At 39.3% G+C, this 20,370-nt stretch overlaps 1 protein-coding gene across 13 annotated transcripts in view; it reads left to right on the plus strand.

The window, feature by feature from the left end:
- Positions 1-1,849: 1,849 nt before the first annotated feature.
- Positions 1,850-20,370, plus strand: part of MTRF1 (mitochondrial translation release factor 1) — a 56,832-nt gene continuing 38,311 nt past the window's right edge. For 3 of the 13 annotated variants that reach the window (XM_023731629.1, XM_023731638.1, XM_023731639.1), the window contains exons 1-7: positions 1,931-2,013; positions 3,130-3,189; positions 3,669-3,890; positions 4,937-5,362; positions 16,514-16,605; positions 19,176-19,257; positions 19,871-19,978. In XM_023731629.1, coding sequence (XP_023587397.1) covers positions 4,945-5,362; positions 16,514-16,605; positions 19,176-19,257; positions 19,871-19,978 — 700 coding nt within the window. In that variant the 5' untranslated portion in view covers positions 1,931-2,013; positions 3,130-3,189; positions 3,669-3,890; positions 4,937-4,944. The other 10 variants (XM_023731635.1, XM_023731633.1, XM_023731630.1 and 7 more) reach the window with 10 other exon arrangements.

The following is a 20,370-nucleotide window of genomic DNA, read 5'->3' on the forward strand; positions in this document are numbered from 1 at the left end:
AATTTAAGAAAATTACTTATGGGAATCCTTTGGAATTTGCTCCCTACTGAAACATAAGCTCCATGTGAGCAAAGATTTTTGTCTTTTATGTTCTTTGCTGAATCTCCATACATAAAACAGTGAGTAGCACAAAACTGGTGCTTAATACTTACTGAGTGAATAACTGAATGTTCCTGGGGGAGGAAGCGGAGTCGTTTATTGGTTTTGTTTTGGAAGCAGTATCAGAATTGAAGGCCAGAGACCATTGAGATAGACTACCTTGATTGACTCTTGGCTCTATCACTTAATAGTTATTTTACCTTGGACATGTTACTTAACCTCTCTCTACCTTAGTTTTCTCTTCTACAAATTGGGTATTACAGGGTTGTTGTGACGATTAAATGAATTAATAGATTTAAATCATTTAAAATAGTTTCTCGTATGTGACAAGTAGGTAATAAATGTTAGATATTATTTTGCATGTATGGCTAACTCTCCTCATATATGTGGTTGTAAAATATCCCTGTGAAGTCGGTAATATAGGCTATTTCACAAATATTGTAAACTTTTTTTTTTTTTAGTTTCTCATTTGATACTTTGTACATAAAGTGTTCCATGACATCGGTTTCATTCACCACAATGTGTCAGCACTCTTCCCATTTCTGCCCTAGGTTCCCCATTTCCTTTCTTCCTGATTTTCTACCCCTTCCTGCCATCTCATCTTTGCTTTTGGGCAAATATTGCCCTTTCGATTCTCATAAAATTGATTGTTCTAAGTAGTATGTTCTTCTTGGGTGTGATTGTTTATTTTATGGGCCTGTCTATAGTTTGGCTGAAAGGTGGTCTCTGGAATGGCTTCATTTCGAGGTCACAAGGGTATCTTAAGGCCATGGTCTTGGGGGTTCTTCAGTCTCTGTCAGACCAGCAAGCCTGATGTTTTTGGGGAATTAATTTTTTTTGTTCTAGTATTTTCTCCCACTCTGTAAGGGGCCCTCTGTTGTGATCCCAGTCATAGCGCTCAGTAGTGGCAGCCGGGCACCATTTAATTCTTCTGTGGTTCATGTGGTCCATTAGTCCTCTGGACTAAATGCTCCCATGAGTTTTTGGTTTTCCTCACTCTCCTTCACTCTGGATGGTAAGAAACCAACAGATGGCCGCCAGCAAGCTTTTAAGACCCAAGGTGCTACTTACCAAAATAGGACGCAGAACTTTGTCTTTATGAGCTATGTTGTGCAAATTTACATAGACGCCCCTGAGTCTATAGTCCTTCGCCTTGGAGCCCAAATACCCTCGAGGTATTTATTTATGTCTAAGAAGTTGTCCTGACTGACCCTTGTGTGCTCTATTGTCTATATTAATATATAAGCAGCACCTATGGTTAATAGCTTGTCTGCTAACCAAAAGGTCAACAGTTCAAATCCACCAGCGCTCCCTGGAAACCCTATGGGGCAGCTCTACTCTGTCCTATGGGGTTGCTATGAGTCAGAATCGACTGGACAGCAATGGGTTTTTACAGTTATGTATGTAGAAACATCCACCACCAAACCTGTATCTGCAGGTGGGTTATGTTGTAAATCTTGATCTCTTCACCAAAACCATAGAGAACTTCTCTTCTGGGTTTGCGTGTAAGTGTAAAAACCAAAGCTCCACCTTTGGGGGGGACACAGGGCGCCTGCCAGGGGAATAAACTACAACTCCCAGGATTCCTTGGTGGCGCCCCCTGGGAGTTGTAGTTCATTCCACTCCCCCACCGATCCACTATGCCCTGGGCGGCTACTCGGAGAGGTGTGGCGCAGGATTTGTCTCCTGAGTTTTTTTTCATTGCGTGGTTGTTTTTCTTTTGTAACTCCTGTTAGCACAAGACTAGTTTTCTGGGGACTGGTTGAGACGGAGGAGGTCCCGGAAGCTAGCGTTACCCCGGAAGGAGTGAACTAGGAAGTGAAAGTGATCCCGAGTCTGTCGGGCTGAAATGTAGCGGGTTACAGAAGGTTCCGTTTCATAAAGAAATCTAACGTCGTTTCATCGTTTTCTTAGGTACTCAAAATTCTTTCCTGATCTTAAAAAGGGCTTTTCCTTTTCCCAGTTTTATTCCTGTTGTCTTAAAGTCCCTCCTCATGGAACCATTCTGTGTCTTAAGCTGAGTTACACAGAATGGCTTACACGTGCTGCTCCAGCGCGGAAGTAGGGGCTCGGTGTCAGTTCTCATGTGCCGACATTGAGAAACGTTCCTAGAGTCTCAAGAGTAATCCTGTTAACTGTGGTGGGTGATGGAGAAGACTTGCTGTTCTTAGGTATGGATAACCGTAGAAACGTCTTGGTTTGCTTTTCTTAACTTTGAGGTTCATGACCTTCAGAGTCATTCTACTATGGTTCCTAAGATGGACGTTTTAGCCAGAAGTATTCTAACGAAAAATTTGTTTGCCATCCGTTTATTTTGTCCGTTATCAAATACCTGCACCTCCTCCGATGTGCTGGAGACTAGATGTAAAGAGACCCAGAAACTTCTCCTAGGGGAGTGTAAGAGAGATGTGGATACTGGGGATCACAGCCCTGCTGGCCCAGTGATTGAGAGCTCAAGCTGCTAACCAAAAGGTTGGCAGTTCGAATCCACCAGGTGCTCCTTGGAAACCCTATGGGGCAGTTCTACTCTGCCCTATATGGTCGCTGTGAGTCTGAATGGACTCCACAGCAGTGGGTTTGGGGGTTGGTGCCTTCATCCACTGTGCCTTCTGAATATGACTCAGTATTTTAAAGTTTATCAGTAGAACTCTGCAAACTTTGAATATTTTAGAGACCATTCAGTGTATTTTATTTCCTAGGAGATAATGCTATCTAAGTTAGCAGACTTACAATGATCAAATGAACTCATAAACAAATGCACCTACTACATGCTAGGAACATTGGAGACAATAAATGTTGATTCTGATACATTTTGACCTTTATTTCAACTTTAAACTCTGCATTTTAGGGGCAAAGCAATTTTCTTAGAATGTTTTATCTTTTCTCTTTCTTACTCAAAAAAACTATTTTCTGTTTTAGTTAGCTTTTAATTATTGGAGGGGAAGAGAACAGATAACTATTGTACACAGCCAGTTTGACTTAACCTGTAATTTATTTAATTAACTGTTTTTTTTTTTCTGTTTATAAAAGTAGTATGTGCTGTATGTGTGGAAGACTTGGAAAACACTGAAAAATAGAACCAAGCAGAAGGTATACATAACCACACAACCTAAAGATCATCTTATTAACATTATGGCATGTTTCTTTATTCGATTTCCTTTTTCACACTCTATATACCTTTCTAGGACCCCTGTTGGTGCAGTGGTTGAGCACTTGGCTGCCAATCGAAAGGCTGGTGGCTTGAACTCACCAGACACTCCAAGGGAGAAAGTTGTGGCAGTCTGTTTGCCTACAGATTTACAGCCTTGGAAACCCTATGAGGCAGTTTTACTCTGTTCTCTAGGGTCACTATAAGTCAGAATTGACTCGATGGCAATGAATTTGGTTTTTGGCTTGGATCTACCTTTTTACATGTATGCAGTATATTGTAGAATTTTTTTAAAAACATAATTGAGATTAAATGGTTTTGTATTGTGCTTTCTCACTAAATATAATTATTGTCATTGTCCTATTTTCACCAGTTCTATTACTTACTTGGCCTGTTAATATTTGAAGTCTTCTTCCTTTAGGATATCAGCTGAAAGGGCAGCACATTTGAAGAGTAATCGCTGAATAGATAATGAAAAGCACTGAACTCTGAACAGACCACCTGCACTCTAATACCACCTCTGCCTCTGTTCAGCTGAATGAATGATCATGATTGAATTACTTGACTTCTTTGGAGCTAAAATGAAAGAATTAGACAAGATAATAGTCAATATTTCCTTCAAGCTTTAGAAATGTATGAATAGGTAATTAAGTTTTAAGATTATTTCATACCTTTCAAGTACTTGTTCACATACTCAATTCTAGATTCTGGATACTTTCTCGAAATTAGCTGATTTAACCCGTTCTTCTGATAAATTAGTTATAAACCCGTTGCCATAGAGTCGATTCCGACTCATAGTGACTCTACAAGACAGAGTAGAACTGCCCCATAGGGCTTCCAAGGAGCAGCTGGTGGATTCGAACTACCAGCCTTTTGGTTAGCAGGCAAGCTCTTAACCACTGCACCACGAGGGCTCCTAAAGGACTACTAAAGTCCCTTATAATAGGGAAAAACAACCTCAGTCACCTTCATTGGCGGTATACTAAAATATGTTTGTAAGACTGGCTGATAAAGTAATAAATGGTTACTGATACAGGGGAGAAGAGTGACTATTCGTTTCTCAGATCGGTGAGAGACAGTGAATCATGGAAGCTATGAATTGAAAGGACTATACCAAACCCGTTGCTGTCTAGTTGATTCGGACTCATAGCGACCTTATAGGACAGAGTAGAACTGCCCCCATAGTGTTTTTAAGGCTGTAATCTTTATGGAAGGAGACTGTTACATCTTTCTCCCATGGAGCGGCTGGTGGGTTCGAACCACCAGTCTTTCAGTTAGCAGCCAGATGCTTAACCACTGTGCCACAAGGCCTCCTTGGAAGGACTCTAAGGTTATTTAATCTAGTGTTCCAAGTTTAAATCCCTGCTAGGACCAGGATTGGAGAAAAACTCATTAACAACCTGCAATATACAAATGACAAAACCTTGCTTGCCGAAAGTGGTCAAAGACTACAGCCTTAGTTAATTGGGTAGGTGAAAAACAAAACAAAACAGTTTTTTTCTGTTTAGTATTTTATTAGTCAGAGGATTGAAGAAGTATTTTCATTTTCTGAGCAGGTGAGTTTTACAGCTGTTTTTGGAGTTGACTGAGGCAGCGAGCTAAATATGATTTCTTGATGTTCCATCCAGCTTTATTATACCATTTGTCCATAGATTTGATTTTTATCACATTGTGTTTATTATATTTCAGATGCTGAGATGAACCATCACCTGTGTGTTTGGCTCTTTAGACATCTGTCACTCGATGGTTACCACCAGCATCACATCCGCCTTCGTTCTCAACAGTTTAGACAGATACATCTTGACACAAGGATGTGGATTTTTAGACAAAACAGGAATTACATTCTTCATTCTCTGTTAAGTAAGAATTCGTCCAGAAGATACTGTCATCGAGACACCAGGATGCCATGGAAGCATAAAGCACTACAGAAATATATGGGGGACCTCAACAAGGAGTACCTAAAACTTGATCAGTGTTTGCACCATATCGCTGTGAATGAAGGTGATCGAAGGTCCTTGAACCAAAGGCATGCTGAATTGGCACCACTAGCAGCTATTTATCAAGAAATTCAGGAGGCCGAACAAGCAGTTAAAGAATTAGAATCAATGTGTGAAAGTAGGTAAAAGATATATGTGTGTAGAACTACAGTATTGCCTTTTCAATTTAAACTTTATTGAACTCAGTCCTTTTAAAAACCTACAAGTAATAAGCTCTACACTTGGAAAGGATAGGACTCTATACTCTGCATGCTTGACTTATTTCAGCTATTAAAGATTAGCTACTATGTGATTGAGCTCCTTGTGCTTGCTAAAAAGTTCCTAGGGTCTGTTCGACTCAATATTAACGTTTTCAGAAGGTTTAATTTATTCAAAAGACCTGAATTGAGCACTGTCGTAGGTACCAGGGACCCAGAAATATAGTTCCTGCCCTGCCAAAGGGCTTACACAATCTACAGAGAGAGACTATATATACTTTTTATATTTATTTCTGTATTATTAATAGTGTGATACATACTCTGTTAGAGGAGGGTACAGGGTTCCATAGAAGCAAATAGGAGAGGCACTCAAACCAGACAAGATAGGTCAGAAACCTGGATGAGACTACACCATAGTTGAGTAACAAAGCTTTGTGTTTCTTTCGTGTTGTATGCCTTGAAATTTTTCTTTGATTTTTTTTCTGAATATAGTTTTAGAGTTAGTAAAATTTCTATATGTTTAATGAATGGAAATATTTCTAAGACAAACAGCTGATAGATTTCTTAGAACCATGGAATTATCCATTGTCACCATGATCAAATAATAAGCCTAAGTGTCTTCACTGTTACTTCACTTTGAGCACCAAACCAAGTGTCTCCATTCAGACAAGGCTCCATTCTCCAGCAGTTTACACACTACCAACCTGGTGTTTAAGAAAACCAATTTCACCTGCTTTTCAGATCTTGAACCTTTTAAAATCTGGGTATGTATATCCTTGGGTTGCCACTCTACGATTTTGAGGTTGATGTTTTTGTGTGCCATCAAGTCGATTCCAACTCCCAGCAACCCTATAGGACAGAGTAGAACTGCCGCATAGGGTTTCCTGGGCTGAAATCTTTATGGGAGCAGATCACCAGGTCTTTCTACCACAGAGTGGCTGGTGGGTTCGAACTGCTGACCTTTTGATTATCAGCCAAGTGTTTAACCGTTGTGCCACCAGGGCTCCTTGGATTTCAAGGTGGAGTTATCTAAATACTGGCTGTATATTTCATGTAGAAGTTTAATTAAAGTAATTTATTTCTAGGAATTTGGTAAGGTTAATTCAGTGATTCATTTAGTCATTTAGTCAGCCAGCATTTACTGAGGGCTTTTTATATGCCAGGAGTCCCTGGATGGTATAAACAGTAATGTGCTTGGATGCTAACCTAAAAGTTGGAAGTTCAAGTCCACCCAGAGGTACCTCGGAAGAACAGCCTGGTGATCTATTTCTGAAAAATCAGCCATTGAAAACAGCTGATAGATTTCTTAGAACCATGCAAGTATCCATTGTCACCATGATCACATAATAAGCCTAAATGTCTTCACTGTTACTTCACTTTGAGCACCAAACCAAGTGTCTCCATTCAGACAAGGCCCCATTCTCCATACTACATACAAATGAAAGAATGTGATAAATGCCAGATTCACAATATAAATAAAGCACCATAGTGACTCAACAAAGGATATAATTGATTCTGTCAGAAATGGGTGGGGTAGACTTTTTAAATAGGCTTTGAAGAATGATTAGAATTTCTCTAAAGAAAGAAGAATGAAGGACATTCCGGACAGAGGGAACAGTATGTGCAAAGCTAAGGGAAGGTGAGACTGTAGCAGTTTCAGGAAATGGTAGTGGACTGCCATGTAGCGTGTAGTTTATGGTGCAGAGGGACAGTGTCTTAGCCTGTTAAGTTTGTGATGGGCCTTGATGTCCTGCTAAGGAGGTTTTAGAATCCACATAAGTGTAGATACTGTGAAAGTATACCACAGATAGGGGAGCCTTCTAACCAGTGGAGAGGTGTTTATTAATTTTTTAAGGCTTTATTAAGATTATAATTCACACACCACAAAATTCACACATTTTAATGGCTTTAAGCATAGTCACAGAGTTATGTAGCCATCATCACAGTCAATTTTAGAACATTTTCATCACCTCAAAAAGAAATTCTGCACCCCTTATCCATCACCCTCCAAACCCCCCTTCCCTGCCAACCCTGTTGTTAGTTGCTGTCGAGTTGATTCTGACTCTTGGCGACCCCATGTGTGCAGGGAAAGCTGCTCCATAGGGTTTTTAAGGCTGTGACCTTTCAGAAACAGATCACCAAACCTGTCTTCTGAGGCACTTTTGGATGGGTTCGAACCGCCAACTTTTCAGCTAGCAGTGGAGCTCTTAACTGTCTCTGCCATCCAGGGACTCCATGGGTAGCACATAGTAAGTGTTAAATGTTGCAAGTGTGGAAGGTGCAGAATCCAACCAAGCCCTAATGACTTTCAGGAGTAGAAAAGAATTGAAAACAGACTTCTTTCCTTTCTAATTGTGATTCTTCATTTCTACTTTTAATTTTTTCTTTGTAATTATGAAGAAGCAAACATTTCTGCCTCAAGTTGCAGCCAGCAGCACTGACAAATGAAGTCTCTAGGCATCTAAAGCAGTGGAGTCTGAGGCCCTGGAAGCTACCATCCTTGACCACTATTTCATTGTTACCTTACTTTGTAAGAAGTCTATGCTTTAATTTTCTGCTTTTGAAATGATGTGAAAAGGATTGTTTACGTAAAGCAAAGGTTGCAGAGATGTGCTTTGTTTGACACAAATGGTAGTTTTTGAAAATGTGGACCGCATATGAACATATAAAGCTCAAGAGATTTCAAAATTTTAAAAGTTCTTATTTCTGACTTTTTTTGAAAAATTGGAGGATCCAGCCATGCTAAACCCACATCACAGTGCACTGAGTAATGGCTGCCATCTTCAGACAAGATGTGGTCACTTCAGTTTGCTCCAAAATTTATCTTATTTGGGTTTAGATTTTTAATTACCAGTTCCGTTTTGAACCTTCTGTTTAATTAATCACTGGTTTCTGTAATTATCGTTGTTCTTAGGTGCCATCGAGTCGGTTCCCATTCATAGCGACCCCACATACAACAGAACAAAAAATTGCCTGGTCCTGCGCCATCCTTAACAGTTGTTGCTGTGGTTGAGTACATTGTTGCAGCCACTGTGTCAGTCCGTCTCATTGAGAGTCTTCCTCTTTTTCGCTGATCTTCTACCAAGCATGATGTCCTTCTCCAGGGGCTGGTCCTTCCTGATAACCCGCCCAAAGTATGTGAGAAACTCGCCATTCTTGCTTCTAAGGAGCCTTCTGATTGTACTTCTTCCAAGACAGATTTTTTCGTTCTTCTGCCAGTCTGGGGTATCTTCAGTATTCTTCGCCAGCACCATAATTCAAAGGCATCACGGTCTTCTTATTCATTGTCCAGCTTTCACGTGCACATGAGGCAATTGAAAATACCATGGCTTGGATCAGGCGCACCTTAGTCCTCAAAATGACATCTTTTTAACACTTTAAAGAGGTCTTTTGCTGCAGATTTGCCCACTGCAATGTATCGTTAATTTCTTGACTGCTGCTTCCATGGGCATTGATTATCAATCCAAGTAAAATGATATCCTTGACAACTTCAGTCTTTTCTCCATTTATCATGATGTTGCTTATTGGTCCAGTTGTGAGGATTTTTGTCTTCTTTATGTTGAGGTGTAATCCATACTGAAAGCTGTGGTCTTTTATCTTCATCAATTAGTGCTTCAAGTCCTCTTCACTTTCAGCAAGCACGATTGTGTCATCTGCATATCACAGGTTGTTAATGCATCTTCCTCCAATCCTGATGTTGTATTCTTCATATAGTTCAGCTTCTCAGATTATTTGTTCAGCATACCAATTTAATAAGTATAGTGAAACGATACAACCCTGATGCCACATTTCCTGATTTTAAACCATGCAGTATCCCCTTGTTCTGTTTGAACAACTGCCTCATTGTCTATGTATGGGTTCTGCATGCACATAATGAAGTGTTCTGGAATTCCCATTCTTTGCAATCTTATCCATAATTTTTTAAGATTCACACAGTCGAATGCCTTTGCATAGTCAATAAAACACAGATAAGTATCTTTCTGGTATTCTTTCAGCCAGATCCATCTGACATCAGCAGTTACATTCCTCATTCTAGGACCTCTTCTGAATCTGGCTTGAATTTCTGGCAGTTTCCTGTGAATGTACTGCTGCAGCCATTTCTGAATTATCTTCAGTGTAATTTCACTTGCATGTGATTTTAATGATATTGTTCAATAATTTCCGCATTTTGTTGCATCGCTTTTCTTTGGAGTAAGCATGTAAAGGGATCTCTTCCAGTCAGTTGGCCAAGTAGTTGTCCTCCAAATTTCTTGGCATAGACAAGTGAGCACTTCCAGCATTGCATCTGTTTGTTGAAACATCTCCATTGGTTTTCCGTCAGGCCTGGAGCCTTGTTTTTCGCCAGTGCCTTCAGTGCAGCTTGGACTTCTTCCTTTACTACCGTTGGTTCTTGATTGTATGCTGTCTCTTGAATTGGTTGAATGTCAACCAGTTCTTTTTGGTACAGTGACTCTGTATTCCTTCCATCTTTTTTTTTTGTTTGTTTGTACATTAGGTGAAAGTTCACAGAGCAAGTTAGTTTCCCATTCAATAAGTTGTACTTAAAGTGTTTCATGACTTCAGTTTCATTCCACATAATGTGTCAGCACTCTACCCATTTCTGTCCTAGGTTCCCCATTTTCTTTCATAGTGCTTTTCTGCCCCCTCCTGCGTTCTCATCTTTGCTTTTGGGCAGATAATGCCCTTTTTTAAAAAAAAAATTTTTTTATTGTTGTGCTTTAAGTGAAAGTTTACAATTTAAGTTAGTCTCTCATACAAAAATCTATACATACATTGTTATGTGACCCTAGTTGCTCTTCATATTCTGTGACAGCACACTCCTCCTTTCTACCCTGGACTTCCCATGTCCATTCAACCAGCTCCTGACCCTGTCTGCCTTCTCATCTTGCCTCTGGACAGGAGCTGCCCATTTAGTCTCATGTATTTACTTGAGCTAAGAAGCACACTCTTCACGAGTATCATTTTATGTTCCATAGTCTAGTCTAATCTTTTTTTTTTTTTAATTTTTTTATTGTATTTTAGATGAAGGTTTACAGAACAAATAGTTTCTCATTAAACAGTCAGTACACACATTGTTTTACGACATTGGTTAACAACCCATGACACGTCAACACTCTCCCTTCTTGACCTTGGAGGACCTTTTTTTTTTTTTTTTTTTTTTTTTGGTGAAAATATACATAGCCAAAGGTACACCATTTCAAAAATTTCTGCATGTACAATTCACTGATATCGATTACATTCTTCTAGTTGTGCTGCTATTCTTGCTGTCCTTTTCCAAATTGTTCCATCAGGATTATCTTCAACTCACTGCCCCCTAGGCTTCCCATCAAACCTTTTGAGTTGCCGTTGTCAATTTGATCTCATATAGGTAATTGTTTTCTTTTTTTGTACTTTAGATGGTGGTTTACAGAACAAATAGTTTCTCATTAAATAGTACACATATTGCCCTATGACAATGGTTAACAACCCTACGACATGTCAACACTGTACCTTCTCAACCTTGAGTTCCCTATCCCCAGCTTTCCTGTCCCTTCCTGCCTTCTAGTCCTTGTCCCTGGACTGCTATGCCTCTTTAGTCCTGTTTCATTTTATGGGGCTGCCCAATCCTCGGCTGAATGGTGAACCTCAGGAGTGACTTCACCACTGAGTTAAAAGGGTGTCCAGGGCCATACTCTTGGGATAGTCCAGTCTAATCTTTGTCTGAAGAGTTGGACTTGGGAATGGTTTTAGTTTTGGGCTAACAGAGAGTCCGGGGGCCATGTCTTCCAGGGTCCCTCCAATCTCAGTCAAACCATTAAGTCTGGTCTTTTTACTAGAATTTGAGTTCTGCACCCCACTTTTCTCCTGTTCCGTCAGGTACTCTCTGTTGTGTTCCCTGTCAGGGTAGTCATTGGTGGTAGCCGGGCACCATCTAGTTCTGGTCTCAGGCTGATGAAGTCTCTGGTTTATGTGGCCCTTTCTGTCTCTTGGGCTGATACTTTCCTTGTGTCCTTGGTGTTCATTCCCCTTTTCTCCAAGTGGGTTGGGACCAATAGATAATGCCCTTTTGACTTTATATAATTGATTGTTCTAAGGAATACCTTCCTCTCAGGTGTTATTGTCTGTCTTATGGGCTTGTCTGTTGTTTGGCTGGGAGGTGATCTCTGGGAATGGCTTCCGTTCCAAGACAGAGGCTATCTTAGGGCTGTAGTCTCAGGGGTTCCTCCAGTCTCTGTCAGACCGGCAAGCTTGGTCTTTTTTGTGAATTTGATTTTTTATTCTACAATTTTCTCCTGCTGTGTGTAGGACCCACTGTTGTGATCCTAGTCAGAGCAGTTGGTAATGGTAGTCAGGCACCATCTAGTACTTCTGGTCGCGGGGTCATGTAGTCTGTGGTTCATGTGGTCCATTGGTCCTTTGGACTAATTGCCCCCTTGAGTCCTTGGTTTTCTTCACTCTCCTTTGCTGTGGATGGGAAGAGACCAATAGTTGTATCTTAGATGGCCACTCGTAAGCTTTTAAGACCTCAGGTACTATTAACCAAAGGAGGATACAGAACATTGTGTTTAAGTGCTATGTTGTGGCAGTTGACATAGATGTCTCCTGAGTCTATGGTCCTTTGTGTTATAGCCCAGGAAGTTCATCCCACAAAGTGTTTGGACCCTGTTGGCATAGTGGTTAAGAGCTCAGCTGCTAACCAAAAGGTAAGTGGTTCAAACCTACCGGCTTCTCCTTGGAAACCCTATGGGGCAGTTCTACTCTGTCCTGTAGGGTGCTATGAGTCGGAACCAACTCGACGGCATCTAACAACAACAAGAGGTTTCCCTGACTATTCCTCTTGTGTGCTCTATATGAGCTGCACCTATAGTCATGTATGTAGAAATATCCACCACCAAACATCAGTCTGTCAGTGAATGTTTCCTTACATCCTCCAACAACTCTTGGAGTATCTACCTATTTGTCCATTTGTAAATTATTGTTAATGCTGTTGCTGCAGGATCGTCTAAGGTGTAGTAGGTACTATAGATGTTCTTTATTCTTGTATTTCTCTCAGTGTCGTCTCTTGCCTTGGTCATGTTGTGCTTACTTCCCCCATATTATATATTGTCTTTCCCTTCACCAATATTACCTTGTGTCTTTTATCTGTTTGGTAATTTTCCTTCCCTCTCCCTCCCATCAATTTATTTTTCTCCTGTGTATAAACCTTTTGTTGTTACTTTATAATAGTGGTCTCATACAATATTTGCCCTTTTATGATTGACTCATTTCACTCAGCATAATATTCTCCAAATTAATCCATGTTGTGAGATGTTTCGTGGATTTGTCATTCTTTATCATTGCGTAGTATTTCATTGTATGTATGTACTACAGTTTATTAATCTATTTATCTGTCGACGGGCACTTAGGTGTTTCCATCTTTTCGCTATTGTAAATAATGCTGCAGTGAACATGGGTGTGCATATGTCTATTCGTGTCACAGCTCTTAAATTTCTTATGGGTATATACCTAGGGGTAGAAATGCCGGATCATATGGTATTTCTATTTCTAGCTTTTTGAGGAAGCACCATACCGTTTTTCAAAGTAGTTGTAGCATTTTGCATTCCCACCAATAGCATATAAGAGTTCCAGTCTCCCCAACCTCACCAACGTTTGTTAGTTTCTGTTTTCTTTTTTTTATTAATGCCAGTAAGGTCAGGATGAGATGGCATCTCATATAGTTTTTTTTTTTTGTTGTTTGTTTGTTTTTTAGTTGTTGTGCTTTAAGTGAAAGTTTACAATTCAGGTTAGTCTCTAATACAAAAATTTATACATACATTGTTACGTGACCCTAGATGCTATCCGTATACTGTGACAGCACACTCCTCCTTTCCACCCCGGATTTCCTGTGTCCATTCAACCAACTCCTGACCCTCTCTGCCTTCTCATCTCGCCTCTGGACCGGTGCTGCCCATTTAGTCTCATGTATCTACTTGAACTAAGAAGCACACTCTTCACGAATATCATTTTATGTCCCATAGTCCAGTCTAATCTTTGTCTGAAGAGTTGGCCTCGGGAATGGTTTTAGTTTTGGGCTAACAGAGAGTCTGGGGGCCATGTCTTCCAGGGTCCCTCCGGTCTCAATGAAATCGTTAAGTCTGGTCTTTTTACTAGAATTTTTGTTCTGCGCCCCACTTTTCTCCTGCTCCGTCAGGGACTCTCTGTTGTGTTCCCTGTCACGGTGGTCATTATTGGTAGCCAGGAACCATCTAGTTCTTCTGGTCTCAGGCTGATGAAGTCTCTGGTTTATGTGGCCCTTTCTGTCTCTGGGGCTGATACTTTTCCTTGTGTCTTTGGTGTTCTTCATTCTTCTTTGCTCCAGTTGGGTTGGGACCAAATTAATGCATGTTAGATGGCTGCTTGCTAGCTTTTAAGACCCCAGACACCACTCACCAAAGTGGGATGCAAAACATTTTCTTAATAAACTTTGTTATGCCAATTGACCTAGATGTTCCCTGAAACCATGGTCCCCAGACCCCTACCCCAGTTACTCTGTCCCTCAAGGTTTTTGGTTGTATTCAGGAAACTTCTTAGCTTTCGTTTAGTCCAGTTGTGCTGACTTCCCTGTAGTGTGTGTTGTTCTTCCCTTCACCTAAGATAGTTCTTGTCTACTATCTAGTCAGTGAATAACCCCACCCTCCCTCCCAACCCTCGTAACCATCAAAGAATGTTTTCTTCCGTGTTTAAACCTTTTCTTGAGTTCTTATAATAGTGGTCTTACACGATGTTTGTCCTTTTGCGACTAATTTCACTCAGCATAATACCTTCCAGATTCATCCATGTTATGAGCTGTTTCACAGATTCATCATTGTTCTTTATTGTTGCACAGTATTCCATTGTGTGAATATACCATAATTTGTTTATCCATTCATCGGTTGATGGGCACCTAGGTTGTTTCCATTTTTTTGCTATTGTGAACAGTGCTGCAATGAGCATGGGTCTGCATATATTTATTCGTGTGATTGCTCTTATTTCTCTAGGATATATTCCAAGGAGTGGGATTGCTGGATAGTATGGTACTTCTATTTCTAGCTTTTTAAGGAAGTGTGAAATTGATTTCCAAAGTGGTTGTACCATTTTACATTCCCACCAACAGTGTATAAGTGTTCCAGTCTTTCCAGAACCTCTCCAGCATTTATTATTTTGTGTTTCTTGGATTAATGGTAGCCATGTTGGGGTGAGATGATATCTCATTGTAGTTTTGATTTGCATTTCTCTAATGGCTAATGATTGTGAGCATTTCCTCATGTGTCTCTTAGCTGCCTAAATGTCTTCTTTCACGAAGTGCCTGTTCATATCCTTTGCCCGTTTTTTAATTAGGTTGTTTGTCTTTTTGTTGTTGAGATTTTGCAGTATCTTGTGGATTTTAGACATTAGACGCTGACTGGATTTGTTGTAGCCAAAATTTTTTTCCCAGTCTGTAGGTTGTCTTTTTACTCTTTTGGTGAAGTCTTTTGATGAGCATAAGTGTTTGATTTTTAGGAGCTCCCAGTTATCTAGTTTCTCTTCTGGTATTTGTGCATTGTTACTTATCATTCGTATTCTGTTTATGCCATGTATTAGGGCTCCTAACATTGTCCCTATTTTTTTCTTCCATGATCTTTATCACTTTTGATTTTATATTTATGTCTTTGATCTATTCTGTATTAGTTTTTGTGCATGGTGGGAGCTATGAGTCTTGTTTCGGTTTTTTGCGGATGGATATCCAGTTGTGCCATCACCGTTTGTTGGAGAGACAGTCTTTTCCCCAATTAACGGATTTTTGGGCCTTTGTCAAATATCAGCTGCTCATAGGTGGATGAATTTACGTCTGAATTCTCCATTCTGTTCCATTGGTCTATGTATCTGTTGTTGTACCAGTACCAGGCTGTTTTGACTACCGTGGCAGTATAATAGGTTCTAAAATCAGGTAGTGTGAAGCCTCCCACTTTGTTCTTCTTCTTGAGTAATGCTTTACTTCTCTGGGGACTCTTACCTTTCCATATGAAGTTGGTGATTTTCTCATGTAGTTTTGATTTGCATCTAATAGCCAATGATCATAAGCATTTTTTCATGTTAGCCACTTGAATGTCTTCTTTGGTGAAGTGTCTTAACATATCCTTTGCCCATTTTTAAATTGGATTGTTTGTCTTTTTATTGTTCAAATGTTGAAGTTTTCTATAAATTTTAGAGATTAGTCCTTTGTCAGATATGTCATAGCCAAAATTTTTTCCCAGTCTGTAGGTTCTCTTTTGACTCTTTTGAAGAAGTCTTTTGTTGAGCATAAGTGTTTAATTTTTAGGAGGTCCTTCCGTTTTCTTTTGATGCTTCCTGCGTTGTACAGTACTTTGCCCATAAAATCCTTCAGTATTGCAACTCGAGGTGCGAATTTTTTCTTCAGTTCTTTCAGCTTCAGAAATACTAGGCGTATTCTTCCCTTTCGGTTTTCTAACTCCAGGTCTTTGTACATTTCATTATAATACTTTGTCTTCTGAAGCCACTCTTTGAAATTGTCTGTTCAGCTCTTTTACTTCATCATTTCTTCCTTTCACTTTAATTAATTTTTTTGACCTAGATCTCCCCTGTAAATATGGTCCCCAGACTCCAGTCGCAGCTACTCTGTCCCTCAAAGTGTTTATATGTGTCTGGGAAACTTCTTTGCTTTTGCTTTGGTCCAGTTGTGTTCCTTTCGCTTTAGCCACTCTCTGTTCAAGGACGAGTTTCAGAGTCTCTTCTGACATCCATTTTTGTCTCTTTTTTTTTGCCTTATAATAATATATAATTACATAATAATATATTTATTACATAAATATACAAAATAATATATAGATATTTTTATAGATATTCAAATCACCAGCTTCTTGGGGCAAGAGCATGTTATTTTAAACATTGAGTTTTTTGGATATGCTTAGTAAATACTTGTTAATCAACATTCTCCAACTATTCTAACTGTTCTTTTTGCATAATCCCTTGCCTTTACAACTGAAACAAAATTTAGCAGGCAAAGATGAGGTGGCTATTTGAGAATTTCTCAGTACTTTAAAACTTCTACCATTATTTCTGTTTTTGGTTTTCAGGCCTAAATAAACAAGATGAAAAGCAGTTACAAGAACTTGTGTTAGAAGAAAAGCAAACTATTGATCAAAAAATCAACATGTTATACAATGAGGTATGTTTTAGGAGGTAGGCTAAGCTCAACAGTGTTAATATAAAGGGATACTGTTCTGGTTAGACGATGCTTTGGTGCTCAAAGTACTTTCCAAACACTAGCTTATTAAGTCTTCTCTTGTAATGAGTGACTGTTGTTCTTGCTGAACAGTACTTTGGTGCTCAAAATACTTTCCAGACACCAGCTTATTAAGTCTTTGTGGCTATTAATTGAAAGGTTGGCAGTTTGAGCCCTCCCAGAGGCAATTTGAAAGAAAGGCTTGATCATCTGCTTCCAGAAGGTCACAGCCATGAAAACCCTTTGGAGCACAGTTGTACTCTGACACACGTGGTGTCACCATGATGGAATCTACTTGACGGCAACTGATTTTTTTTTTGTAATAAGTGGTTAAGCTGAACTCAGTGCTGTAATTTGCTGCAGAATGAGATGGAAGAGATGGTGATGTCAAAGAATAAAATAAACACCCCTAGAGCTAAAAAATATTGCAAAACTGAGTCTGTTAACTTGCCAGGTAAGGAAACACATACCAGTGAAGAAGTTTAGTTCAACCTGGAGGAAGAATCAGGGATTTTTAAGTTCTAGAAAGGGGTAGTTCATGATGGTTGTGTTAAGATTGAAAATTTGCACTCTGGATAGGATGGAACGAATTCATAGGTATAGGCATAGTTGGTTAACGCAAGTTTTTAGCTAGTTCTAATAAGGGTCTGAACCCACCCAGCTGCTCAGCGGGAGAAAAACCTGTCTCCCATAATGATTACAGCCAAGAAAACCGTATGAGAAAGTTCTGCTGTGTCACATGAGGCCACTATGGGTTGGAATCGACTCCACAGCACCTAACAACAAGTAAGGTTCTGGCATACTAGGGTCTTTCAAGGCTCATAATACTTTATTAGTGTCAGCTAGTATGACCAGTGGAGCCCTGGTGGCACAGTGGTTAAGAGCTCGACTGCTAACCAAAAGGTCGACAATTCGAATCCAGCAGCCACTCTTTGGAAACCCAGTAAGGCGGTTCTACTCTGTCTTGTAGGGTCACTAGGAGTCAGAATTGACTCCATGGCAACGAGTTTGATTTTTGTTTTTTTTTAGTATGACCAGCTATGCTGAAACAGAAAATTCAGTTTTGATATCTCCTAGATAAGTAAATGGGAAATTTTTCTTTTGATGGTGGTTTCTCTTCCTTCTAGTTCAAAGTATGGGTTGTCTACAGAGTCAGTGAAGAACATGGTGCTGTATACCAGCTTGTCATCCTCCTGTCTTCAGTCTCCCCTACTCAGGAAGTCCAGGAAGGGGTTTTTGAGTGGCTAGTGGTGGTGAGATGGAGGTGTCAGTTATTTTTATCACTGATCTGACCAGCTCATCAAAGGCAGAAGCAGGATGTCTGACTCTTAGTCTAGTATATTCTCTCCCACAGGCTGTATAATTTCCAGCAGAGATAGAATATTTAAAAAAATAATAACAAAGGCAGAAGAGAGAGGCAGGGAGTCCCTTGGTGACACAAATGGTTAAGTGCCCGGCTGCTAAATGAAAGGTTAGGGTTTGAGTCCAGAGGTGACTCGGGAGAAAGACCTGGCAATATGAAAAATCAGGCATTGAGAACCCTATGGAGCAAGTTCTACTCTGCCACATATGGGTTCACCATGAGTTGGAATCAACTTGACGGCAACCGGTTTGGTTTTTTTCAGTTTTAGGGAGAGACAGGACATTTAGGTGCTTTTAGTTTGATTTAAAAGACCTTTTAATAATAATAAATTCCTTTTTCTTCCTAAGAGGAAAGTTAGTTATTTTCTTTACTAGGAAACTGTTTTTTTTTTCCTGAGAAACTCTATTTGAGCCTTATCTTAGGCGTCTTCAACATACTCTTAAAAGAGTGACTCTGTGGAAAAGGCAAGGCATGGCATGGTGTCTGCTGACGTTTATGGCAGGAGTGAATAAACAATCATATTACTCAAAGTCTGTTTTCCCCAAATGAAGACATTCAAAGCTTTATTTAGATGAAAGAAGCTAGTGTTCAGAAGTAATTATTAGCAGCAAAGTCTGAAGAAAATCTAATGGAACACTTTGTACTTTGATCTAAACTTCTGCATTTAAGAAAATTGAGATAATATGAGAGCACTGACGAAAATATCCTGACAGTAACTTCGTTGTTAACATGAATCTAGCATTTATTTTAGGTCTAATATCGTACTTATTATAGCATTTTAGGACTGGACCTCATTGAGATGTTATATCATTTTGTTAATTACTGATTTCTTAATGTTTTGGGATCTTTTATGTAACTTCAAGTAATAAATAGTACCACCAAAAAATCTAACTCATTGCCGTCAAGTTGATTCTGACTCATAGCAACCCTGTCGGACAGAGTAGGACTGCCCCATAGGGTTTCAAAGCCTGTAAATCTTTATGAAAATAGACTGCCGCATCTTTCTCCCACGGAACAGCTGGTAGGTTCAAACCGCTGACGTTTTGGTTAGCAGCCAAGCGCTTTAACCATGTGCCATCGAGCCTCCTAAAAAATCGTATACCAAGGAAAATATACACACCAATGCTGATTTTCTTTTTTTTCTTTTCAGCTTTTCCAAAGTCTAGTGCCAAAGGATAAATATGATAAAAATGATGTGATTTTAGAGGTAACATCTGGAAGAACTACTGGAGGTCAGTAAAATATATATATTTTTTATTCAATTAACTTTTATTTTTAATGGTTGCTGTCTATTTTTTTTTTTAATTTTATTTATTCTGTTGTTGCTGAGAATATACACAGCAAAACATAAACACCAATTCAACATTTTCTACATGTACCATTCAGTGACATTGATTACATTCTTCGAGTTGTGCAGCCATTCTCACCCTCCGTTTCTGAGTTGTTCCTCCCTTATTAACATAAACTTACTGTCCCCTAAGGTTCCTATCTAATCTTTCAAGTTGCTGTTGTCACTTTGATCCCATATAGATAGTTCTTAAAAGATCATAATGTTTAAGGCACACATTTTTTTCTAGTTAAGCTAAACTATTATTTGGTTTTAAGAAGACTTCTGGGGATATTTTTGGTTTAAGGTTTAAAGATTATCTCAGGGTAAAATAATTTTTTCAATGACTTTAAAAGTACTTAAATTTTACCATGATGTGACATCACTATAACTTTAAGCATCCTTTCAGCGTGTTTAACTTTGATAATAGTTAGTCTTCAGCCAGAGGGCCTTCACCTACGGATGGCTCTGTTAAAAACTTCCTGTGTTGACTGAATGTTCTTTGTATTTCCTTTTAGGTGATATTTGCCAACAATTTACCCGGGAAATATTTGACATGTACCAGAGTTATTCATGCTATAAACACTGGAACTTGGAACTCCTGAATTATACACCAGCTGATTATGGTAGGTGTATTGAGTATGTTATCAATAGAAGATGCTGAAAATTATTTTACTTCTGATCTTGACTAAAACCATGTTGTCGCATTTTTAAAAACATTTCATCTGTGTCTGTTAAACACTCACATAGGCTCATCAGTCACAGCGGCTTAATAAAGTAGGGCTCTTAACTGGGAGAAGAGGGTGGGAAGGAGGAAGCATCCCCACTAGAAGGGGTATCAGAACTCGAGAAAAATCCCCCTGTGGAGAATAGCTATATACCTTGCCTTGAAAATCATTGCTCTCTACTATTCAGAGTGAAGAAATACTAAGGTTTTTGCTTTAAAGAACTTCATCAGTTATATGATACAATTACTAATGCTAAGATGTAAAAAAAAAAAAAAAAATGCAACAGATGG

The sequence above is a fragment of the Trichechus manatus genome, unplaced genomic scaffold (assembly GCF_000243295.1).
Source record: "Trichechus manatus latirostris isolate Lorelei unplaced genomic scaffold, TriManLat1.0 scaffold00044, whole genome shotgun sequence".
In the NCBI taxonomy this organism is placed as follows: Eukaryota; Metazoa; Chordata; class Mammalia; order Sirenia; family Trichechidae; genus Trichechus; species Trichechus manatus.